This window comes from Microchirus variegatus (assembly GCF_963457635.1).
Source record: "Microchirus variegatus genome assembly, chromosome: 18".
NCBI lineage: Eukaryota > Metazoa > Chordata > Actinopteri > Pleuronectiformes > Soleidae > Microchirus > Microchirus variegatus.
The window spans coordinates 20559239-20586939 of NC_139819.1; the positions used below are offsets into that span (position 1 = coordinate 20559239).

At 40.5% G+C, this 27701-nt stretch overlaps 1 protein-coding gene across 1 annotated transcript; it reads left to right on the forward strand.

Moving 5' to 3' along the window:
- Window positions 1-241: 241 nt before the first annotated feature.
- On the forward strand, window positions 242-27548 carry fbxw8 (F-box and WD repeat domain containing 8; the record flags this gene model as incomplete). Its single annotated transcript, XM_083904497.1, has 11 exons — window positions 242-712; window positions 1273-1377; window positions 2434-2598; window positions 2838-2926; window positions 5323-5480; window positions 6355-6551; window positions 12673-12891; window positions 19655-19782; window positions 25558-25731; window positions 26365-26481; window positions 27383-27548. 11 exons carry the CDS (start codon window positions 242-244, stop codon window positions 27546-27548), a joined length of 1989 nt encoding a protein of 662 aa, XP_083760623.1.
- Between the last annotated feature and the right edge of the window lie 153 nt (window positions 27549-27701).

Genomic DNA, 27701 nt, shown 5'->3' on the forward strand with positions numbered 1-27701 from the left:
TACGGTCAACGTGTCCCACAGCCTATAATAAAACTGCGGTGCGGAATTAAAAAAAAAAGTAGCGGAACTGAGGTCACGCGGCGCGCTGTCCCTCTTCGGACTGTTTACGAAGACGGACAAGACTTGTTTTGCGACCAAGGTGTCTTTGTGTTATGTTATGTTACTTTATTTTAATTGTTGCTGTTTACAGGACACCGTTTTCTAATGTAAAGTTTTATTTCGTGAACGATGGTTGAGAAATATGGCCGGAGACGAACTTGCTGCGTTCAGGGAGCATTGGAAACAAGAGTTAACGAGTAAGGGGGAGCGACGACTTGTTGCTGCACCCTCTGGGGACACCTCTGGTCATACCTCTGGTCAGTGCGACAAGAAAGACTTGAAAAATAGGTATTTTGAAGATTTAAATGATCTGAACAATACCGGCAGTCCTTCGGTTCCAGAAGAGAGTGGCTGCAATGAGGAGGAAGAGGGCAGAGGAGAAGGAGAAGCTGCGGCGGCAGAGTCAGAGGATCAGCCGGAGTATGTGTCCATTGCTCGCAGTTTGCTGGACGGGAGGACCAGTCCTTTATTGGACAGGATTCAGGAGGAGAGGACAAGGAGGAAGAGACAGTATCAGTCCAGGACCAATGTGTGCTCCGCCTCCGTGCAGCAGCAGCCTCAGGGAAAGGTGAAGAAAGAAGAAGAGCTGGTGGATCAGCTCATTCAGGATCTGGTATGATGATGATGATGATGATGATGAAATAATATTGGTTGGCCAAAATCAGGTCATACTTTTTTCACTTTTAATGTTATGGCTGATCCGTGTATTTATGTAGAAATAAACAATCAAAGTTAAGTCAAAAATCCACTTCATATAAAATTAATATATATATTCAAAGAAAACTAAATATGATGATGATTTTGTCACTCTGGATCTGTATCATGATATTTGGGTTTCAATTCAGTTCATATTTCATCCTTAATCTGAAACTGAATGGAGTATTTCCTGAGAGACTTAAAGTCTGACATTATCTAAATTGAATTGGACACTGGTAAATAACATGTACAATAGAATTTTTTGGAAGATAATTGCTACATTTAGCTGCCAAGTAGAAAATAAAGTAGTTAGAGTAGCTAGTGGTCTAAGAAAATACAATAAAATGCTGGGCCAAAATGGATAGATCCTCCTAAATCAGGACTTTGATCCATGTACTTTGCCACAAAAACAACTATTGTTTGGACAATTATGAAGTTCATGGGTTTGATTTTTCTATGCATTCTTTTCCTCTGCAGAATGAAGTCAATGACATTCCTTTCTTCGATATCGAGCTACCGTACGAGTTAGCCTTAAAGATTTTCCGGTATATGGACTGCACTGAGCTCGGCCGATGTGCACAGGTAAGAAGATAATGAAGGAGTAGAAGTAAAAGAGTGAGCCTCGCACTAAATCAACAGCTATGTAGTTTAGATTATTTTGTAATGACATACAGATAAAAGGCTTGGACCATATTAATCCGCAGACAGAATTTATCCCAATGAAGTGTCAAAATGAATCTCAGTGATAATGACAGTTAAAGTGCTCTAAGATCACAAACCACTATCATTACCAAGAGACACAGATCTGCATTTGCACCAAATTGTGCCTGTTCATCGATGTTATCACAAATTGAAAATGAAAATGCCCTGTCTCGTAAATCCACTCCTTCACTCCAGATCCACTAGTTTATCATTTGGGCCTTCATTTTTGAATAATTGCTAAATAACAGATGGTCAGACAGACAGACACACTATCTGGTTTTTTGTCAAGTATATTTTAAATGAAAGGAAATTGCTTTGGTGTTTGGGTGTGTGAAAAATATAGTAACAAGAAAATAAGGCTTAAACAGACTCTATATACAACAGATTAAATACAAACAAAGAACGTATTCTACAAGACTATGCAAAAAAGATACAACAAAATCTTCAAAGGCATCAAATACATGAAAACTCCTTGTGGAGGAAACAGAAAATAATTTCTAGAAATCTGATTAGAACAAATATTTCAAACTGCGTCTAGAAGAATAAGTCAAATTTAGTTCAGGCTTTTGTTGTGGTTATAATCTGCAGTTTGAGATACTGAACAAAACATTAGAAATGATAAAATCATAAAAAGTAGCATATTTCTACATAAGTAAAAGGAGGGACTGTTGTACAGCAGACTGAGCTCTTCACGGTAAAAATCCAGTTATCTTGTACTGTCCTATACATGCAGCGTTACTCAGGGCAGATTGAATACCTCATGTGCCGTAATTCACTATAGATTGGTAAATGATATTATGTGTGGCAGTTCCACAGCATGCTGTGCATTTGTCTGCTGGCTGGGCTTATTAAGCACAAACAAATGAAGTGATCGCACTGTGAGCATGTAATGTATGCCGACTCAATCCACGGTTACGCTGCCCCACGTCTTCCCAGGTGAGCAGAGCATGGAGAGTCCTCGCAGAAGATAGTGTTTTATGGTTCAAGATTTGCTCCAAGGAGGGTTATCTCCAGGACGCCAGCATGTCTGACTCCCCCTGCTGGAAGAGCACGCTGCGAGACTGCAGGAACTCAGCCAAAACTGTGCGCTCCAACTGGAAGGTGGGCAACAAATCACTTTATGACCCACAGTAGTAAGCTTGTGTGTATATGTAATAGTAAAGCACAATTGACTTTATTTTACACATAACATAATAAACATCATTTCAAATGTTTTTTTGTTTTTTTTTATAATAGGCAAGGTGGTTTTCCTTTGGTAGAAGTGAGAGAAATATTCATTTTTGAGAGACAAAACATTTACTGTTCCTGATATTAATATTTTGGTAATATGCTTTGTGTAGAATCGTGTTGGGTCCATCAGCCAGCTGCAGTACGAGCTGGGGAAGGTGCTGTGTGACATCAGCTCTTTTGACCACTTTGTCTTGGCTGGGTGAGTTACAAGGAACCAACTTAAAGTTATCTGTATGTATCTGCCTCGTTTCTTGTGTTTGTATTTTCAAAAATCTAGTTATATAAACCTAAAATGTCTTCTCAGTGGTACAGTTCAATACTGACCGATGATCGAAGTGCACACTTTTCTTTTTTTTGTATTTCTGATGAACATAACAGACAATAACCTTACAATAACTGAATAAAGACCACACCTGGTTCACAAAATATGACAAATTTTCTTTTCCACACTAAGTTTGCACATTTTATTTTCAGTAACCTCAAGCATTATTACAAATATTTGGAGAAGTATTCAAACAGCTGTTTCTTCAGACTAAATGACACACCCAATGATAGATTGTGTGGACCCACAGGAGCCTTGTTGAGATATGCAGCATCTCCACAGTGGAGATGATCTGTATCTTTTGGCGTTAGCAGCTGTAGGACATGCACTTCCAAATCAGTTTGTGAACATGGCATTATACACGCTCTTTCTACGTTCCCTAAATCAGTCCAAATATTTGAATTTGTCAGACGATGAGGTTGGTAATTCATTGACACCCTCTTCATGTCCTCATAGACATTAAATTAATACATTTAAATAAAATAAATCCATAAAAAAAAAAAAATCTGTGGGAAAAAAAAGACCTGCTTACCTGTTTGCACCCAACACCAGAACCAGAATTCCCAGTTCCACTACAGATAGCAACAGGGATGAAAGGAGGAAATGCTATTTATTGGATGCATTTTTTTTTCAACGTGCAGCCTGCTATATTGCAAGCTTTTTTTAAATTCCAGACCCTAGCTTTAACGAGACAATAATCAATGTTGTCTAAATGTTGTCCGACCAGGGAGTGGATCCCTCACCTGTGGTTCTCCCTAAGGTTTCTACTTTTTTCCTTGTTATAAGGGTTTTTTCCCTGGTAGTTTTTCCTTACCCTGGTCGAAGGTCTAAGGACAGAATATGTTACTAACCCTGTGAAGTCCTGTGAGACAAACTGTGTTTTGTAAACTGTGGGCTATATAAATACAATTGGATTGATAGATTAAATCAGGTTAATTAGAGAATGGGTAGGATTAAACTTGTCTCTTAAAATTCAACAGAAGACATTTGTTGTTGACCCTTGATGACAAGTTAAAGGTGAAGTAAGTAGTTTATAGTGACATCTAGAGGAGAGGCTGAAATTTGAAACACTACGAAAAGGAAACAAAGAATATTATACAGCGACTAGACAATGCAGGAGCACATAATGGGTATAAAAAAGTGGATTTTGGGTCATATAAACCCATAAATACTACACAGTGTCCCTTTAAGTGTGAATTTGAAGGTAACCTGTACACAAAGTTTCGTGCACATTAAAGTGTTCATCATCAGTCTGCTGATTATTGGCATTGAGGTCATGTACTAATTAGATGACAGTGTTCTCCTATTGTTAACTTCCTGCCAAACCCTACAATGCCAGCTGCGCACGCACGCACACACACGCACGCACGCACACGCACACGCACACGCACGCACGCACACACAGGTGCACTCGCTCTGACACACGCTGTCATTGTGTCAAACACCCGGCTGCTGTGAGGCGGATACTTGCTCAGACATGATGGTATCTGTGGAGGTGGCAACGCTGGCACTTTGTCGTCTCCCACTGTGAGAACTCAGTGACTCCAGTGAAGAACAAATCAGAGGAGGAGAAATGGAACACGATGGAGCAAAAGTTTAACCACAGGTTAACTGTGTTGTTATGTGTGTGTATATATGCGGCAGAGTAGGACCATGTTTTCATCACTAACACTGGAGGAAGTGTTGTTCAACAGCTGAATGTCACAGTCTGGATCCAAAAAAGTTTAATGTCACAGTCTTATGAACACATGTTGTTTTAAACATTATCTTTGAGGTATAGAGGCTGGGTAATGAGATGATTTGTAATGTTTCTAAAATGTCACATTACAGTTTTCTAAAATGTCTTGTTTTGCACAAAAACTCACATTGGAACAAACAAATGTTTTGACAATTAACTAATTATTAAAATGTAAAATTAATTTTTGAATTTCAGATTTAAATGTGAAACTTCCTACAAAGTTTGAGAAACACTAGCATCGTTGTGAGATTAAGCATTGATTTATTCAACTACATGTACATTTTTAGGCCATTTCCTTTCTGCTCTATATTGTAAATCAAGCTACCTTATGATCAGTGTGGTTCAAAAGTGTGGCGTTAAATTAGCAGCTATGTTTTGCCCAAATGACACTTCAGAGTGGCCAAAGGAGGATGGTGTGAGAGAGGAAATGATTCATTGGTGAAAGAATGACGTCTGGTATGAAATAAATGGAAACTAATTCTATAATAGCCATTAGAGATTTGTGTCAAGTAAAGTTTCTGTTCTTGTCTCTTAGGTACACCTCTGGTGATGTGAGGCTGTGGGATACACTGCACTGGGACGCCAAAGCCTCGTACCTTAAGCCCAACGGCCTATCAGCCAACATGGAGCCCAGACCACATGCTTGTCACGTCCAAGTCAACGGCACAGTGGCTGCTGCAGCTTATGATGATGGTGTGTGTGTGTGCTGCTGGTGAAGAATGAAATAGAGACTTGTGCCAGCCGACAAGGTTTTGTTTTCTTTGCAAAGAAAAGGTCAATCAACACACGAGTGGTCAAAGATGAAGAAAGACCCCGAGCATGGGGAGACCTAAATATTTATACCTGAGGAACACCCCTCTCACATCCCTTCGTCTGTTGCAGGTATCGGGGCCGACTCCCCACAGAGGTATCCTGCAGGATGTTGTATTTAGGTGCAAAGTTGAGTCTAGACATCATAATTTGAATTAGGGCTGGGCGATAAAAATATAATCCCTGATTTATTTATAAAATAATTCGATTTTCTATTTAAATCCATTTTTTACTACTAAAAAACTACTAAACTACTAAAGACTTAAAATATATTCATATTATGTACTATGCGTAAATGCATGACATTTTACACACATACACAGTGTTTCAGTGTCAGTTAATTAAAATATTTTAAATACGTCCTCCATGACTGTAGCACAGACTCCATGTCTGTCACAGTCTCTGGACTAAAATACAGGGTTCCGCATGGAAGCTCCTGAGGGCAAAAGGTGCGGACGGCGTAGTAAATAATCAATGTTTTTATTTTTTTAAATCGTCCGTAACAAAACACTTTAATTAATTAATTGATAAAATCAATATATCGCCCAGGCCTAATTTGAATACACAAAAGGACCTGGTATCTTGTGTTAGGGTTAGGAAAGGGAATGTTGGGCAGCTCAAGTAGCTGAGACAAAACACTGGCATGAATCACAAATAAATGAACATTTCAATTGAATAAATATTGTGGATATTATTGTCAATATTGCCTTTGATGTGCATGCTCTTAGACTTTATTTCACTGTGCTTCTCGGTGCAGGCTGTGTGGACCTGTGGAGCACAGAGACAGGTGGGGAGCCCATCCATCACTACCAGATACCAGGAAGGATCCAGGCCTTTGCCCTGAGCCCTGACAGTCCTGTGCTGGCCGCCGCTGCTGGACCTGACGTTCGCCTCGACTGTACCGATGATCGTGGCTACTGGAAGACGCTTTGCCAGTCTCAGCTACCCAAAACTGTGAGTCGGCCAGATGAATGTGTATGAAGTGTTCCATACTGATGTGTGGAATGTTTGGATGATAATGATCATTTGATTCATGTATGTAGCAGAAAGGCAGACGATTCATTGGTCTTGTGTTTATCTGCAATAGTTAGATGTAAAATACTGACCACGCAATTCAAATGTCAGATTTCATCTTTGGATTTGTGGAGGTCATGAACATTATGTCATCTAGTGTTGTGTCGGTCACAAACGATACGTTCGAAAGAACTGATCTTTTGAGTGAACAAACTGAATGGGATAACTTCATGAACTGATTCGTTCCTTTCTTAGTTCAATTGAGTTCAGCAGCGGGTGTGGCACCCAGGAGTGGAACTGCCGCGTTCTGTGAATCACTTGTGAAGTCGTTCGCCGACGCCGTCACTCGCTCGTGAATCTTCGGCAAACGACGCCAGCCAATGTGCGGCGAGCGGGGAGGGACGATTAAGAAAGACTGTATATGGAGGATGTGATTTGTTCGCGCTGTCACTCACTGACTCACTCATGATTCGTGAACGTACTGACACAGAGAACTGTCACGGAGGAGGACATGAATCACGTTCGCAGCTCGTGCTGTCATTTACTCATCATGATTCGCAAACACAGAACTGTCACGGATTCACGTCCTCAACGAAACAGTCGCGGCACACTGCTGTGTGTCTATTGTAGAAGACTTTTACAGAAACGGGTGACAAATTGGCGTCCTTTTCTCCAAGCTAATGGCTAATGTTGAGTCAAGCTATGCCACTTGAAAACAAGCACACACACACACAGGGCCGTTTGAAGGAATTTGGGGGCCCCAAGCAAAATGGACAAGTAGCCCCCCCACCACACACGCAAAGCCAACAGGAACTACTGCATATCCATACAGTTTAAGTTCACCCACATGCAAAAAAACACACCACCGTACCATAAAATCAAATATACATTAAAAAAAAAGTACACAATGACTAAATCCAAGATACTTAAACACACACACACACACACACCATTAACAGACTTAGGTACACATAAAGTAATGAGAGGAGAGGAGACAGAAGAGAGACTCACCAATAGCTGCAAGATTTAAAATAATAACAAATGTGTGCATATTAGTATTCTTCTAGGTGCCTCTATAATAATACGAATACTAAAAATAATAATAATACTTTTAAACTTTTACTTTTTATTTAAGTATTATTGTTTTTTTATTATCATCATCATTATTAACATTATTATAATGCTGTTTTGCAATTAAACGAGTGTAGTCACTCACTCACTGACCCACGAACGTACTGACACAGAGAACTGGAGAACTGTGGCTGAGGACGTGAATCTCGTTCGCGCTGTCACTCACTCACTGACTGCACTCAGGGAGGACATGAGTCATGTGGCAGGGCACTGGGCTCCTGTTAAGCACTGAACGATTCGGTGAACAAATCATTTTAATGAACAGATTCTAGGGATTCAGTACACTCAAATGAACTGCCGTTCCCATCACTAGTGTCATGTTCTATGTGTTATAGCAAATTAGGAAATATTTAAAGCTCACATAGAGTGGTCCTGTTGCACATGTTAGTTAAGGAGGTCTACTTGCATACATTAACGTGTTTTTATGGTCAAAAACCTACTAGTTGCCGATAAAATCCCTCTTTTCTGACGGTTCCTCAGCCACATTATTTCAGACATAAATCTCACACCCAGAAGACAGAGTGTGTTGTGATTGGCCAGCCAGCGTAGAGCCTTGCCTACTGTCTTGTGATTGGTCAATACCCGGAAGTGACATATTCAGCACACCCGCTCTCAGAAGCGCAGCTCCCCCTTCTGGTACGGTGGATGCACTGCTACTCATTATCAAAACATTGTTTGAACAGTGTTTAAAAATAGCTTCTTCACGACTCCCCGCCGCAGTCCCTTTTATGACTTTGACCCGGAGTCGGACCCGGAGTCAGAAGACACTGTCGCTCGTGAAACACCTCCACAACGGACGTTATTCTTCTTCTGCGGTTCAATGTACGCAACCGGATGTGCCCGGAATAGTGCCTGGAGCAGGAGGATCTGCTGTTCAGGAGAACTGCTGTTTACGTAACCGGACCGGGATTTTTCAGAGATCTCGCTGAGCCGGAGATTACAATAAAACACAGCGTTCTCAGCAGTGGCTGAACTGTTTGTTTCGAAAATTCAGGGCTTCGTAAACAAGGTGATGACGCACTAAAAAACAGCGTTAATTGGACCTTCCGGTTTAGGTCCACTTTAAAGGTCCCATATTATGCAAAATCAACTTTTTAATCATTTAAATCCTTATATTTTGGACTCTGCAGGCCCTATGAGTCGGTGAGGGCAATAGTATCCGAAAACCGGAAGTCCACAAAGTCTGCGAAAAAAGTTCTATTCTTGGCTCCACAGTGCAGCACAGAGTCCTAACTAGTCCAAGAGCATTAGCTCAAAATTGAGTAGAACCCGGAACAAATTTGTTACAAGCTGAATTTTTCAGGATATGTTCAGAATACCTTTAGGAATAACATACTAAAAGTCCCTGTGAATCCCCCTTGTGCTTTCTGAGATATTCAAGATGGCGTCCAAAATTGCCACTATTTGGAGATTTTTCCATATCTCAGGCTTAAAACATAATACAAATGCAATAAAAATGTTAATATATATGTTTTCTCATACAAGGAATCCAAATTCACCATTGACACACTGCTAAAATTAAAGTTAACCAAGATTACAAGGTCATTAATGTGACAATGACATGAAATGCACATAGTGTACCCATTAAGCCCAGGCACCAATTAAGCCCATTTGTAACTTTGAAGTAATTTTTTAGAAAAAGAGTGGCCTGTCTAATGCTATTCATTATTTTGTCTAATCCTACAATGTCTTTAATATATGTTAGTTTTTATTTGGCACCAATCACACCAAATACATCTGTGCAGTCTCAAGGAGGCTCAGATAAAGTCGCTTCAAAACTTTGGTGTTTTTGAACCCCTCAGATTTTCAATTATTTTCAGCTACTGACTTAGTATGTAGATTCATATTATGTAAATTGGGAGATTATTGTTTTTTGTGTATAAACAGGTAGTTCATTGTAATTTTTTACCATTTAGCTTTATGTAGAAAGATGAGTTATGCTAGTTAGTGTAGTGAGAACTTGGAGAAGTTCACCGGTGTGCATAGTGCTACCTCTGAACAACACAAAGATCTCCGATCATCTACTCAGGCTAAAGACAGCAAAGACTATGATGTCTTTATGCAGTGGCTGGAGATACATCCAACATTTGCAGGTTACCAGCCTGATCACCTAGAGTCTATAGCTACTGTTGTTATAGCTGACACATCCATCAATTGTGAGAATGCAGTCCAGATTGGTCTGGCTGCAGCCTCCAGGATAACAGGAAAAAAGTTGCATCGCAGAAGTCACACTGCATCGCACTGACAAAGTCAAGACTATAGGGGATAAAAACACCATCAAAGTCAGGGGACAAAACATGGTAGTGAATCCCAGTCTCTTTTTCAACAGGATCACCTGCGTCCTAAAGACAAGTTCTGACATGGAGCAGTTCATGTCATATGAGCTTGCTCCTCAACCTCCATCCCTGTTTCATAATGGTGTCATGTGAAAGACAACCAAGAGTGTTCTAGGTACTCTTCTCAAGTCATTTGCCCCTGTACAACCTAACATTCCAAAGAACTGCCAGTTTGTTCTAGATGGAGGCCATCTGTTGCAGTTTGTGGTGTGGCCACGGCCATCTACTTACGGAGATGTGTGCCATTGCTACATTGCCTATATCCTGAAACACTATGGCTACAGCATGATCTCTACCAAGGCAGCAGAGCAACTGCCAGGGCAAAGAAGTCCACATCCAGTGACATCTTATTTGATCAGAACATGCCAACCACAACAACTCAGGCAGCATTTCTAGCAAATAGCCACAACAATGAGTGTTTGATAGAGATGCTTGGTGACTTGCTGAGTCAAGCAGGTGTTCAGGTGAAGCAGTCACAAGCTGATGCAGATGTATTGATATTCCCTACTGCTCTGTCGTTGACAGAGTCAATCAAACCAGTTGTTGTTGTTGGAACTGACACTGACCTGCTGGTAATGCTGGTGGCTCAAGCAACCACAAACATGGACTTTTACATGTTATGCTGCAAGAACCCCACAACTGTGTACAGGGTTCATGGCATTCAAGGGAGCATTGGAGCACATATCTGATGGTGTTACATGCTATAACTGGATGTGACACTGTATCTGCTCTGTATCACCAAGGGAAGCGTAACCCTGGATTTCCACTGGACGCGTTACAGCCGCAGCACGTCAGTGGCGCGGTCGCCGTTGCAAATAGCTTCCATTCTAACCAATGAGAGCATTTCCACCAGACGCGCTGCGGAACGTCTCAGCAGCGTCCCAGAAGCGGCTTGCCGTGCTGCAGCGCTATAGATAGGTAGCAGTTCTATTTTTGCCTTTGCCGCTGCTGAACTGCATAAATTTGTCACAACTTCACATCAACATTACGTCAACACCAGTCAATTAATCAGAGCGTCTCGGAGAGTCATAATGTACAACGAGACGCCAGATCAACAGTTCTTCCACTTCGGAGAATGAAAAGAAGCTGTGTTGTTGTTTCCTTTATGCACACAGTCTGTCGCGGGATCTCGCGAACTCGCGTCTGTTCGAGATTATCGCACGATCTTCCGTGAATACTGCTGGCTCCCAAGGCACCTCGCTGCTGCTGTAAAGCGCCTGGTGGACAGAGGTCGTAGCAGAACCGCACCGCTGACGTTCCGCGGCTGTAACGCGTCCAGTGGAAATCCGGGGTCAGGCATTCAATCTGGTGCATAAGAAGAAAGAGTGTGATCTACTTGACACATTCATCAATGCTGCATGGAGCTATGGAGCTTCCAGTTGTGAATCACTTGATCAGTTCTGATACATTGCTTACAATAAGGCAATCAGCAGAACTTCACTTTCCTCGTCCTTCCAGTTGGCAACTTTGCCTCCAACAGGTGCTGCAGCCAAGCAACATTCATTCAGAACATATCTCATTGTTCAGGAATGGATGGTAAGGCCATTGCAGCAAACAGATTGGGGATGGAAAATGGAGGATATCTTGACTCCACTTGAAACTGACCGCCCCATTGCTCCAGGCACTCTGCTCAACACGATCTCTTGTGGCTGCAGAGCAGATGACTGTGGAGTGTCATGTGGCTGCAGGAAGATGGGGGTACACTGCTCTGCCTTGTGTACAAAGTGCAGTGGTCAAACATGCAACAATGCAGCACCAATGCGATCTTTACTAGATGATGAGGGAGAAACTGAAGAATCGACACCAATTTCTGATGATGAGGATGATGACTGAAGTGATTTATTATTATGAAATGTGTCCATTTAAGAAACTAATGATGAAATTGACTTTCTTACCCTAAAAAACATATATTTTGACCTTGTAATTGCATTTGTATCAGGTTTTTAGCCTGAGATATGGAAAAATCTCCAAATGGTGGCCATTTTGGACGCATCTTGAATATCTCAGAGAGCACAAGGGGGATTCACGGGGACTTTTAGTATGTCATTCCTAAGGTATTCTGAACATATCCTGAACAATTCAGCTTGTTTCAACTTGTTCCGGGTGTAACCCTATTGCTACTGGACTATACACAAACTTCCAGCCTCAGAGGATTTATGTGCCTGCTAGAGCCTACTAATGATCACTTTTCCAAATGCTAACTGCTGTTAGCTCCCAGTAGCCTCTGTGGCTGATGTCAATTCCTGTCCCTTAAGTTTCGTTTTACTTTTTTTTAAGGTGGACCTAAAGAGATACTACTAAACAGAGCGTTGTGAACAGGGCTGTTTTGGCAGGATGATTGAACTGCTGTGATGCTTCATCCTTATGGTATTTTAACCAACGCATGTCACAGACATGTTCATTAGGACACCAGGGAACTAGGTTCACTTGGAGAAATAGGGTATAATATGGGACCTTTAAATTATGAGCAACTAGAAATGATATGACTTCAATCCAAATGTGGTATTCTCCAGCACATATGGATAAAATAATGACATTGAATTCAATTGTTGTAATATTACTACAGTTTGAAGTCTATTGTGTCTGTGCGACAGGTAGAGAGCTTGGTTCTGGTGCCAGGTAGGGCACAGCAGTCCCCCCTGGTGGCAGTGGCAGCAGGAGATGCCGTTCTCCTGCTGGACCCACGAGAAGACGAGCCAGGGATCCTCCACTCTGTCTATGGCCATCCTGTTACCTGTCTGGATTCTTCCAACTCCCATGTTGCTCTTGGGGTAAAGAGTGCCGGCTGGGCAATGCATGACGGAGGTAACAAGGTAGGTTCACTCTATCTGTAGTTTCTGCATAAAACATCTTAATAACAGCAATAATAATCTGTATTGTCCACAAAAGTGGAAATTGGTTAGCGGTTAAAAAGACAATAATACATCGTATACACACAGAAAGGTGTATTTGTGAACTGCAGTGACATCCATCCATCCATTTATTTTGTGCAGTTTAAAAAAATACATAAAGATTGACAAAGAATACAAAATAACATACACGGCAGGAGGCAGAAAACCTAGTGGGCTTATTTGAAGCCTCTACCTTAATGTTAAAATTTCACAATATTAAAAGAAAACACAAAGTTAACATACAAAAAATTATTTCTATATACAAGTGATAACAAGCTAATAGTAACAAATTATATATAATTACAGAAAATACAAACAATAACAAACATAATATAAAAACAAATAATATGAGTGTGTAATTGCATTCCATAATTTGGTACCCCTAAATCTTATTGAAAGTTGCATTCAACATTGACTGCTTATCTGAGACATTGAAAGAGACATTTTATATTTATGAGCACAACCTGGACAAATCACTAAATCAAATCAAAGCACTAAAAAAAACTACTCTTTAAATGCTACAGAGCTGTATCAAGCTGTCTTTGCAGCTAAGCTAAACCTATTTAAAATGATGTGAATATTTGATGCTCCGCAAACAAGGGTTGTTCTTCATTTCGGTAAATATTAACCGTGTCTCGGGGCATTATTCTGTGTCCCCTTAGACCCCTCATGTTCCCGATAGAAAATAATGTGATATACCTGCAGGGGATTTGTTCATAGTAGAAAAAAGTCAACTTAAATAGCAACAAGCTCACCTTGGGCCCTGGTCCTAATTACTACAGCCTAAAGTGTTCTTTAATAAAGCCTCGATCCCTGAGCTACATCTGTTTGTTTCTAATAATATTGTGTTTCTACGGACCTGTGCACCTAATTAACTCTTAAGTCTTTGCTTAGAAAGCACACAGAGCCATGAGACCAACTATTCTTTAGGGATCACGAGGCAAATATGTAGCCCTCAATACGCTTGTCTCTTTTGTATATGTGAATAGATCCTGGAATAAGCTGCTTCAAAGTATAGATGTGTCCATATTAGTGGCTGTTAAGATTGGACAGGTGGTGATAGCCATCCAAGCCTCTGTGGGGCCCAAAAAGGTAATTTCTAGTTTGGTCAGTAGGGGGCGGCTCATGTGTGAGAAAAAGACATTAGAATAGTCTTTTTATGATGATATTTCCCTTAATTTCATAGAAGAATAGTTTTACGATATAAACGTATATATGATATTAATCTATTAAGATAACAGAAACATACAGATATAACTCATTATAGCTTGATATTAAGTGGCCAGACATAGAACAAATTGAATCGATTATGTATTTATCAGCCCAACATAATATTGTGACTTGTTAGCACTCGTCAGTGTTAGTGTGAGCGGCTGCTGTCTTTGTTTGTGATTTCCAGGTCATTGCCAAAGCTGCTACAGTGACATCATCACTGCTGCAGCTCAGCACATTAGCAGAGTCAAAGCACCACACAGTGGATGAAGGCGAGAGTAGCAATGACAGAGTGAATGGCCTGCACTTATCAAGCAAACCTGCTGATATACAGCAATAATATTATGAAACTATTCTTAAATATGCTTTATGAGTTGTTTTATTTGACTTCATATATTGGATTTATGCATATTTGTGTTCATTTAGATATAAATCTCAAGTTTATCTTCAAACTTTTGAATATTTTAAATATATAATAATATAAAATATATATTTTTTTTTATTTAACCTCATGTTGTGTATATACGGAAGAGGATTAGGGCCAAACAATATTTGAGTTCTGACTTTAGTCTCAGAATACTGACTTTAAAACTCACTTTAAACTCAGAAATTCTGACTTTAAAGTCAGAACTCAAATATTTTTTTCCTGTGTGGCCCTAATCCTTTTCCGGACGTATATTGTCCCAATGCAGTTGATTTAACTTCTTTTTCAAGTGTGCAAGTCAAGTTTCCTGTGCACGTTTTTGAAACTTTCTTGTTTCCATGGCGACATAAGCCCAAACTCCCCACATCTTTTGATCAGAAAGCCTCTCGTACTAATTAAAATATTTTACAAACTTAATTAGCCTGTCTGTCACACTTTACATGCTTGGAAGTGCAACAAAGTGAATGAACAGCTGTAGCGGTTGGTGATGCCAGACATTTTTTTTAATGTGGCCTTTAGTAAGAAAACATATGCTTCATTAAAATCTGTCAAAATGCATGGAGGTGACATCCAGGGAAGTAATTTCACACCTCCTTCCATCACAGACGAGTGATAATCATTTCCAGCATTTTGAATGAGATGAACCCGACCACATGTGATTCTCACCGACTTTGCTGCAGTTTTGTTTCAAAATCTCACACTTTAAAGGATGAATGTTGCTTCATAGCCTGGCCAGCATTATCACAGCTTGTGTCTTTGTCTTGTAGCTGTTGTCATAGTGTGTGTGTGTGTGTGTGTGTGTGTGTGTGTGTGTGTGTGTGTGTGTGCGTGTGCGCGTGTTCCTGTGCTTGTGAGATGCCAGTCTGGACTGGGAGGTAAGCAGGCATTCACCCAGCTCCAGGCTGGCTGCTCCACACAAACTGGCATTGGCACAGTCAGACTATCCGGCCACGGTCGTGGATGTATAGCCCACACATGGCTGGATGATTGGATCAAAGACTTATTCAATGATTTAATGTCTTACATATGCATTTATGCGACATACTGTTACTAAAAGTATGGATGTAACTCTGTAAATCAACTTGTTGGCTATAAGTGTGAGTACAATTATCAGAGCCCAGTCGTTATTAAGTGTTAGCAGTTGACGCTGATATTGATATTAAAAAGATACATACTGTCTATTTAAAGATTTGCAATTGTTCTAAAATGTTGATACACTTTTCTTTTGAGGATATGTTATTATTTACCCACAAACCTCAGTATACATTTCTACAGTGATAACTAATATTAAATAATTAATTAGTTCTTTATGGGACTTGTTTTGTGGCAGAACATGAACACACTTTCTATCTAGTGAAATGTAGGGGTGGGGGGGAAATCGATTCACATAAGAATCGCGATTCTAATCATTCACAATTCTGAATCGATTCATAAATTTCAAACATCGAAAAAAAATTTTTTTTTTTTTTTGGTTTTTCTATTTTGAAAAACCACACAAAACACCAGTTTGTGTTATTTGTGTATAGTTATTTTGTAACTTCTGGTAGAAAAAGGCAGCCAGCCTAAGCTTTTATGCAAGTTATTTTTTTCTACAGTAAGTACTGAAAGTTTTTATTTATTTTGAATGAATAAATGTTAGCTTTTTTCTTAGATTTGCCTTTGTGTGATCACATCATTGGAATCTTATTTGTTTAATGAATAAATAAGATTGTTTTGCTCATTATTGCTTAATTGTTTATTTATTTAAAAATCAAATTATCTTGTACAAACGGTATTGTTTTGATGCCATAATTTGCCATAATAATCGAGAATCGATTTTCAAGTGAATCTTGACCCTAAGAATTGGAATCAAATCGTGAGACACCCAAAGATTCACATCCCTAGTGAAATGTGTGGGGGGAACCAATGGCAATGTGATGATTCCCCCCTCTTTGGACCTGAATCCACCAGGGTGAAATGAGCTGTGTGACTTTACATGCACACTTATCTACTCTCAGGGAATTACACTTGTGAGAATATTCTCTATGAAAAATGAAGACATATCTGCATGAATAATTTCTGATCCTGATAACTGCACTCACTTTTGTGAAATGAGCTGGAAAAATACCAAATGACATGAAGCCACAAACCTGGTCCACTATTCTAATCTCTGTTTACTCACATGGTTTCTTGGTCTGAAATACATATTTGTTTAGATGTGGGTGTGCGGCGGCCACTGAGAGCCAATAGTACAGCCGATTTGAAGACAATGATTGGCTGGCGTACCTGTCTGTTGCTCTTGCAGTGCACGTTTAAGCTGCACAACAAACCATAGAGGTGAACACCACAGTAGCAGAGATAATAGCCACAAGATAGTGGGCGAGCCACGGAGAAACGGAAAGTGCTGCCAAGATTTCTAGTTCTGCAGAGATGATGATCTCTGCAGAGATGACTTCCAGTTTGTTGAGGATGCTTAAATATGAGGGCTGACAGAATGGGGTGGGGTGTATCGATTTTATGTTTTTAAAGTCGAGCCTGCTCTTGCGAGCTCTTACGGACTTGCAGACCCTAAATCGGTGAAGTCTGTGGTGCAAGTAGACACATCTCAACCATAAATATGAAAAAGAAAGGTTGAAATTTGCACTTTTGCCAAACGGCCACATAAAAGGTTTCCTTTTAAGTGCCACAGTGATTGCCAAATGCTTTGTTGGTAACTACATTAACATCCCAATGCAAGCTGCCATTAGTTTCCTTTGTCTGCAAGCTTTACTCGCCTCCAGCAAGTACATTAACCTAACAACTCCTCTATGGTCATGCTAATGACTATTCTTCGTCAAAACTCTAAATAGTCCTCAATGTCATTTCCCTCACTTACATGGATTCACTTTATTGGGTTGATATTTAATAAAAATGTCTCCCTGCAGTAATTCATTGACAGCAGCAAACCAAACCTCGTTTCTGGACACCCATCCTCCTCCTCCTCCTCCTCCTCCTCCTCCTCCTCGTCCCCCCTCTGTCTCAGCTCATCCACCTCTCTTCCTGCGTCCAAATCCTATCAAGCTGTCATTTCAAAGTCTGCTGAGATTCAGGCTTTGCTCCAGGGTGGTGCACAAATAATGCTCTACTTGGCCAAAATGAGGGACACAAAAACTATTGGCACCTTTTCAAGACTTACATCATGCCTCATCGTTTTTCTTCAAATGTGTTTATCTTATCATGGCTGTCTCTCAGTATCGCTCTCCCTCACTTTAATTTCTTTATACATTTAATTATTAACAAACAAATTTTGCTTGGCGGGCCATTTTGTTTGTTCTGTCTCGTTTTGGATGAGAAAATCCCAGCCGTTGATTGACCAATTAGATGAGCGCCAGATGACATCATTTCAATTTGCATGAAGAAAGTTAATTGCAGTCATTGAGTTGATGTCCATGACTGTTGCTGAAGTTTGTCGTTATGTTGATCTCCTCTCCTTCACCAAGCTAGCTTATAAGCTTAAGTGCTTTTAATGAACTGTCACTGCGTCACTGCAGTATCTGATTTATCGTTGCAATATTATTGTCTTACACTGCAGTGTTGCCCTGCTGTCTCATAGTGTAGTGCCATTTTGTGCAGGTTATGGAGAATTAATAGGTAGGATATGTGAATCCTGTTCAGGGGGGAACCTCAGATGTCAAGTTGAAGTGTGTTGGCTATGGACCAGATTGTCCATTTGTTTGATTTAATCTACTCTACTGCTACAGCTGGTTACATCTGATTGTGATACGGCATTTATGAGACAATACCTTTGGCTTGATTAAGAAGCTGGAATTAAGTTTTATAAATTATGGACTAAGAGAAGTGTGAGATGTTAAAGTTGGGCCACCCAGCTGGTGTAGTGTTTAGCCGGGTTTACAACTCAGTCGGAACAAGGGTATCTCTGCATGGAGTTTGCATGTTCTCCCGGTGTGTGCGTGGGTTTTCTCCAGGTTCTCCAGTTTCCTCCCACAGTCCAAAAACATGAAGATTTTGGGATTAGTTAAATTGGAAACTCAAACACACAAATCACAGGTGTCAAACTGGCGGCCCACGGGCCATATGTGGCCCCCCCAATCGATTACATGCGGCCCCCCACTTAATATCATGTCCTGTATGACCTCACCGTCTTTTAACCCATTAAGTCCTGAAGCGCCTGGAAAAAATGCCACTAAAACCTGCTTCAATGGCGACTAAATGACTGATTTCTGATTTAATAAACAAATCACTCCAGTTCCACTGTAGGCGTGCTAACCGGCGCTAAAGGAGCTAATGCAGCTAATGGAGCTCACTGGTAAACGGTGCCTGGACTATGGTGTCGTGGCACGTAAACATGACGTCACGCACGTCTTTTTCCGGTCAGTCATCATGGAAATCACTTGTTCCTGGTCCCATTGTGGACATTTCCTGAAAATTTAATCCAAATCCATCTGTGACTTTTCGAGTTATGTTGCCAACAGACAGACAGGCGACGACATATACCAACATACCTTGATGGAGGTCAATAAGCTTGTTGTCGGCATTATTATTTACGTAATTTGAAATAAATGTCTCTGTTTTTGATATTAAAGGGACACTGTGTAGTATTTATGGGTTTATATAACCCAAAATCCACTTTTGTATACATATTATGTGCTCCTGCATTGTCTAGTCGCTGTATAATATTTTATTTTTTTTATAATATTTGTTTAATTTTCGTAGTGTTTCAAAAAGTCATGTAAAATAACATGGTCGCAGGCCGCTACTGCATTGCCACGACGCCATGTTTCTACGGGAGCCTGTATAGACAAACGCAAGAGAACAAATCAAGCGTCACTTTACTTTATCTGAGGCCATTTCTGAAATGTGAGACTATAGCAACCTTTTCATAAAAGGGATGCATATGCATGGGCTTTTAAGTAGAACTTCCTTTATTTGTGCTGGTTTATACAGTATGTTATATACAGTATGTTTAAGATGGTTGTGGTTCGGTTTTTGATCACGCTCTAAAGCTTTAACCTATGCAATGCACTATGTTTAGTTGGACATCTGAAGTCTTTGTTGATTCTTGGTTTTCAGATTCACGTCTACAGCTTGGAGACTAGAAAACCTGCGGCATGCCTCGGCAGCTCACCGGGAGATTTCACCTGCATCAACCTGAGGAACAGCCCTCCTCACCTGCTCGTATGTGGCAACAAGGACAGGAGGTACAGGAGACATATTTAAACAATTCACAGACTGATTGAGAAGTGGGTTAGATGTTTATTTATTGTTTAGTCATTCCAATTTTCTCTCTCTTTCTCTTTCCCGTGTTTCCTTTCACTATCGCTTACTAGTGCAGTGCCCGTAGGAAGTATGTATTCCTGTAGTGGGAGCTGAAGAAGATTATTCAGTTATGGTAATGCATGATAAGGAACGTAGAGGCTAACATAATACAAACACAGTGCAACCTCATTAGGCACAACGCAAATGTTTTCATTTTCGATTAGCATTAGTGTAGCTAGCTGTTGTGACTGTCAGCCACGCCAGTGCCTAATGAGGTTGCACAGTGTTTGCATTATGTTAGCCCTACGCTAATGCTAATTGTAGCCCCACTAGCTTACCTTTGGAAACAGGTTCGCCAAGTTAGCCGCAAAGTAGTAGCATGTGCTCGCATAGTGGTGAATGGACACCGACTTCGCTGTTTCAGTATAACACCATTTTCTGCTTTGAACCGTGTGAAAATGTCGCACCCACTGTGAGGACAGCCTCTTCACTCCCACCTCTCCACTCCAGACAGCACAACTGCTGCTGATGAGCTGCTGCCTGCCTGGTGTAGCATGATAAATCAGCGAAAATTAAAATTACTCCAAAAAAATTGAAAATCAAGGATGCACACCATTGGGCCATGCTCAACCCATATCCAAAGTCTTCGGGCGATCTGACTAACGGTCAGCGAGATATGCCTGTCACAGACAGACAGACGCAACTTGCTTTATAGATAGTTTGCATTAATTGGATGCTTTACATTGAGTGTGAGAGTGAGTGGTTGTTTGTCGCTATGTGGCCCTGTCATGTGGACGATAAAGCAGTGGAAGATGAATGGATGGTTGGATGTTTTTAGACTGTGGGAGTACTCAGAGAAAACCCATGCATACACGGGTGTTGCTGCAAGGTGAGGAAGTTGATTTATTCTGTGAAAACTCACACACAGGGAGAGAACATGCAAACTGAAACCAGAAGTCCAACCAAGAAACTTCTTTTAGGAACCAGTGCTGACAATGCTTCACCACAATGCCCCAAAACATCAAAACTAGGCCAAAAATATTAACCTGAGAGGAGAGCTTGTTAACTTTGTTTTCTCATAGTAGCGCCTGATGAAGGATGTTGGAAAGCTGAGGCTACTTTCAGTGGAAAACAGGTGTTTAGAAAATGTGTAAAAAGTAAAGGCTCCGGTGCATTATTCACACTTCTCAGCATGTCTGTTGCCTTGGAAAACAAAGATTTCAAAAGCGGCAAGTGAAAGAGAAGAGAGCGAGGCATTGAAATACTCACACGTCCTCAAATAAAGACGGTCACCTTTGTTACCTGGAGTGTTGTAGTGAAGGAAATCTGGCCATCTTGATCTCATCCAGCGACAACACAAGCATGGATGTGTGTGCACGCACTTGCTGCATCGCTGACCTGGCTCTCCAGATGAGAACATAAAAGAGCCATTCTCATCTATTCTGCACTTGTTAGCGGTAGCTGCGGTGCAGAAGCTGGCAGCAGAAAAGTCCCTGGCACGCCTTCCTCTGAAGCTGCCCCGCTGTTTCTATTCAGCACCAATCCATCTGGCTGTTAAGTAGTTGGCTTAAAGCAGAAGACAGAGTCACGTCATCCACCCGTCTTTATACAAGTTATGACACCTAGCAAATGTACAAAGACAAAAAAGTGCTTCATCAAAGATACAATATCAAGCCAAGAAAAAAATGTTTTGCATTCTCTGAGAAACAATTCACCAGAAGCAGCTTTTGAATGATGTATTCACTTCTTGCCAAAGCATCGGTGGGTAATTTGCCCAATTCCTTGGTGCTTTATTTGTTGTCTTTTCTTTCTGTGAAATGTGTGGCAGTGTTCAGAGACATTCACACACAGCTTGGCTCTTCCTTTTTGGCCTCACCTGATGCAGCGCACAGTCGAGGACAAATGAAACGCAGAGGGACTGAGGGACAGTCGGCGATCTTGGCCCTCGAACAGTGTGGCTTCAGGCCAAAGACTAATGTAGTTCTTCTTTTTGTGAGCTCCTGTGAACAAATGGGTTTTGATCAGGGCTGTGTGGAAAAAGGCCAGGTCACTGTTAATGGTAAAGCACAACATCTGATGCAGTAAGAGGGGGACATTCATGAGTGCAACACCCATAGTAATTGGGCACCTATTATGATATCAGCACTGTAGCATGTACATGGACCTGGATTAGGTTTCCACAGGTCCAGAAAGTGAAGCCACTGTAGAAGTACCTGAAACGTGAGGTGTTCATGGGGTCAATAACAAGTTTGATGTCTTCTTCAATACAGCATGATCCCATTTCGAGTCAAATAGATGATAAAAAAGTCAGAAAGATTCACTCTTCAACGACTCCTTTTCACCCTCTCATGCACTCTTGGTTTAAAGGTCCACTGTGTAATAATGAGGTACATCTAATTTTGGAAGTACAGAGTGCAACAAATTGAGGACTCCTTCAATCATGTCTCTCAAGCATGTCTGAGAACTACGGTGGCCTTCATACAGTAACAGACATTATGTAAATGCTCTTTCACCGAGTCTGATTTTCATTTGTGGAGTAAGTATCTGTTTCAAACCCAGAAACTCTGACCGGTTTGTCCTTTCAGGTTGCTGTAGAAACAATGTAGTGCCAGATGGTGGCCTCCATAAATCATGGCCCTTGCCTAAAGTACATAGAAAATGCTTATTTTAAGGCTACATAAACCAAGTTATTTTATTTCAAAGCAATGATACACTTATACAAACATACTTATGGGTAGAATATTCCATTGCTGCCAATAAACCACCCTAAATGTTACCGGTTGGATGGCGATGGCCACGTTGCAAAACTCTTCTTTTACCACTCAGCATTATAATATAGAAGTCTTGATCCAATACACTCCTGAAGGAAAAAAACATGTTTATAAAGGGCCACTTCACCCATAAAATCTATAGTTTTTACTCATTTACCAGAGATAAGTGTGTGATTGGATCATCAGACAGTGGATCTCAAATACATGTCTCATTCCCACAACAACACAGGAAGTTGGGATTGAAATAATAATAAAAAAATTATTTAAAGAAATAAAGAAATAACATGGATAAAAATCACTTCCTTCAAAAAGACTAAAAGACCTACACTGCTCTTTACTGCGTTTCTGTCAATTACAACACATTTTATTGTAAACGGTCTGGGGGAAAAAACTCTGTATTAGAATGTGAATTAGCAGCATCATAGTGATTTTAAGTTTATACAGTACTGGCGTCTTATTCATAATGTTCAAAATGTGTTATAATGTTGAAATATCAACCAGGAGCATGTGAAGTTAGCTAATCCCAGGTTTACATTAGACTGTAACTGTTCAGGAGCCTCTTCCTCTCTTCTCTAATGAAGTGGAGTCTGTCCACTGAAATCTCTCTGCTGCCTCCAGCTTCAGATGAACCCTTCCCTATGGTTGGCACCGTAATGTTCAGCTCTTATTGTTGAAACGTGTGCTTCCATCACGTAACACCACTCAGCAGACAAAACTAACTACACGCAGCCTGACAACTGTGGTGCCTGTTTAGCCATTTAACTCTGATTCTGAAATGAAATCTTGGTCCCACAGTGAATTGGATTATGTTAATGAAGTCTTAGAGGACGGTGGAGGCTGGATACAGTCATGTCCTGGATGCTTTCAGCTGCAATGAAGCCACAGTGACAACAGATGGAGCTGCAGGTCCCATGAGCTTTTGTCGCTCATGAAACCCAGAAATCCTGCTTTTTTTACATCATAAATACACAATTACCAGTGACTTAATGATTATGATTATCATACAAAGTATGTATCTCAACACAACATTTACTAGGATTAAAGAACAGAGTTGTCAAAAGGAAACATAATTGCATTAATGCAAAATATGTAATTAACAAATACATTATGATATATTAGAATCAATTCAATGTCGGATGAAGTCATAGGTAAAACTGCTTTTAAGACTACGATCTTAAAGAGAAAATCATGTTGATTATATAGTTCATTTTACTTTAAAAATCTATACATTTTCTTTTTGTTTTTACTGAAATAAATATTTTTTATTGTTTTCTTGATATTAAAGGGACACTGTGTAGTATTTATGGGTTTATATAACCCAAAAGCCACTTTTTTTATACATATTATGTGCTCCTGCATTGTCTAGTCGTTGTATAATAGTTTTTGTTTCATTTTCGTAGTGTTTCAAAAAGTCATGTAAAATAACATGGTCACGGGCCGCGGTTGCATAGCCACTGTTAGCAGCGAGACGCCATGTTTCTACCGGAGCCTGTAAGGACAAACGCGAGAGAACAAATCAAGCGTCTCTTTACTTGTAGTGGAAGTCCCGCCTCCACTCTCTCCACTTCGTCTGCTACGGCCGCGGTAGCTCGCCCTCTCCCTCGCCTCACGAACCTCATCTGCTGACACGGAGAAAGACGACGAGGACGACATTTGACCAGCTGAGGATACCGTAGCGCTCAGGGAAGGGAGGGGGTGAGCAGAGTAGCAGTTCTTTGTTGTAAATTTCAGCCTCTCCTCTAGATGGCACTATAAACTACTTACTTCACCTTTAAATTATATTCCCACACAACAGAATTTACAGGAGATTGTATTCATGTCATTGCAACATTATTTTGTGCCCACATTTATTTTACTGAAACATTGTATACATTATTTTCTTTTTTTAGTCTTCATGTTCATTCATTCACTTGTTCAAATACTTCATATTAAACACTAACTACTGATTTTTCTCCATTCAAAATGAACCTTATGTAACACCATCTCCATAATATGAAGTTTCTCGTGTCTGTCTTGGTTTATCCTCTTTATCTTAAAGGTGAAGTAAGTAGAGAGTGGACGCTTGATTTGTTCTCTCGCGTTTGTCCTTACAGGCTCCGGTAGAAACATGGCGTCTCGCTGCTAACAGTGGCTATGCAACCGCAGCCCACGACCATGTTATTTTACATGACTTTTTGAAACACTACGAAAATGAAACAAAAACTATTATACAGCGACTAGACAATGCAGGAGCACATACTATGTATAAAAAAGTGGATTTTGGGTTATATAAACCCATAAATACTACACATTGTCCCTTTAAGGCCATGTGTTCCACAAATGTAACTCCAAGGAAATGTTGCATTTATAACATCAGGCAGAAACTATGTGCTTCAGCCTTTATTTCTCTGTGCTCTTTCAGTTCTCAGTTCTCTTGCTGCTCCTCCAACACCGAATAATGTGCTTTTGTCTGTGAATGAATGCACTCTTGTGACAAACCTCTCTCTGGTGCCGTCTTGGTATGAAATCTCCGCCTCTTGTCAGCAGGAAGTTTGACTGGAAATCACTGTTGTTATTGTGCTCTGGTATTCTTCTCTGGTGCTCATTTGAAACACATGTTTGTGTCACATAAACACTGTGTTATTAAAAGAACCTTAAAGAAGTTAGAGAGTTCAAAGTCAGCAATGTGAATGAACTGAACAAGATAGATAGATAGATACCCTCAAATTAAAGCTGAAAGTGTGCAGTTAAAGCACATCTTGTTCGTTTCATTTCAAATCCATTGTAGTGGTGTATAGAGTCAAAATAAAGAGAACTGTGTCGATGTCCAAATATTTATGTGCCTAACTGTACACACGGGGATAAAGGACTGTGTCTAATTAGGCTGTAAACAGATGAATGAAATGAATTAATAGACAATAGACAATGAATGAATAGAAGCATCTGTGTTTCTGTGCTGTGATGCAGGGTGAGAGTGTTTGACCTTCGAAGTGGCTCCTCTGTGGCGTCTCTGTACGCTCACCACCTGGGCGTGACGTCGGTGCAGGTGGACGACTGGAAGATCGTGAGCGGCGGAGGCGAAGGTTTGGTGTGTGTGTGGGAGCTGAGGATGGGAACGAAGCTTTGGGAGATGCACAACAGGTGAGACCGTTTTCTGCTTTCAGATCAGAGTTTTCATTTGGCTGTTTATCCAAACCCATGTTTTCATTTTTCACAAATGATCACCTCAATTAAACAGGATTCTGGTTGATTTCATGGTCATTAATGTGGTAAAACACATGGCACTGTGTCTCTTACACAGCTTCAACCTCACAATTACGTAATTACGAGGGGCTTTTTGCGTAGAAATCTCTCCATCTCTACTAGCACAGAAAAGACAACAACCCTCCCTTTAGTAGGATCTTCTCTTCCATAGGTAATTTCCCCACCACTACCTACTGTGTTGGTATAAATCCAAAAATACCCTCAAACTGCACCGAAACATGAACAATCTTACTTTTAATAATGTTTTCAAGAAGCAACCATAGCAGATTAGCAGAATCTAACCTGCTATGGGAGCCAACATTTATATTTGGCCTATGTTGGAATTTCTGTCTTAATTTAGAGTAATTCAATATTTTCCGTTGTCACATTGTGCTTTAACTAAACAAGTTTGGGCTCAAGATGCTGTGCAGTCAAAGGCCCTGTCCGGCATCTTTGCGGCCATATTTCCATGAATAATGTGCTTTATATTGTACTTCTGGTAGCGAAGTGTGTTGTTGATCTGTCTTCCAGGCATCCTGTTAGGCACATACACTTCAACAACAACACCCTGGTAACCGCCAACATCCCAGATGATAAGTCACCGCGGGGGGCCTGCATCACAGATGACGACCTCACTGCTCACCGCAGGTCACTGCTCTCACTCCCACACTCTTCTTCTTTCTCTTTGTTTTAACCTGGAACTCTTACATCAAACTTCACGCATTACAATACATTTTTAGTGCGTGAATGGATATTTTAGTATCCTATTATAATAATAATAATCAACATCACTAAATGATGCCTTCTTGTGGTGAGGCTATCATGAATGGCCTGTGTAACTAAACCCCTAAACCACTTTTTTTCAGGTTAAAACTAGTGTATATGGTTATCTAGTAATGTTATTCAGTGATCCAGGTATTTGAATTCTGTATTTTGTTGATGATAAAAATGGGCATATGTACTGGCTCTCTGGCTAAACACCTCCCATTACATTAGAATTTTTACGTATTAGCTGGTTCATCCCAGTGCTTAATTGTCGCCAACCATCTTCCTCTGGCCACACCCCCGCATATATTCAGCAGAATTCAGCACAGGAAATGAAACATCCAGGTTTACTTTTCAAAATAACAAAATAACATTCTGTGTTGACACCACATAGTATGCAGAGCAGACGTGAGACACAAGCAGTGTAAATGCTGTGTGAGCTGTGCGAATCAGGGTCTGCCACCAGTGTATTGACCCGGCAACAATAAATACTATTTTCTGATATTATGCGGTGACGGTGATGAAAATGTCATGTGTGGCATGCGAGCGTGTGAACTCTTTGAAATGCGTGAGACTTGAGAGCTCTGCTCACTCAAAATGGCAATGAATGACAACCAGAGGCACAGAGGCCTTGTGATGCTGAACTGTACTGATCATTATTAATTAATGGATGAATGAATTAAATCTAACACTGTTTTATTTCACTAACATTCTCAGAAATGTCATTGCTTTCTGTGGCATGTCAGATGATTCTGTTGCTGACATTGCTGTTTCTATGGTTCAGACACAGAGGAGTCATCTGCCATTATGACTTCTCTGAGGACGCGCTGTCACAGGATCACATCCTGCCCATCTGCAGGTCCGACTTCGCTGAGTCGTACGGCTACAACTACAACATTAGCCTGGCGGTGCCGTACGATCGGCTGCCCGGCTCCCATCCATCCCACTGAGAACAGTCTCAGCTGTATCTTCTCTATTTTTATTTTCCTTTTTACAATTTTGGTAAATGTAATATTTGTATAGATATGATAATGGTTATGTGACATTTGCATAGTTTTTTTTTTATATAGTTTTGGCGTCCTGGATTTTAATCAATAAAAAAA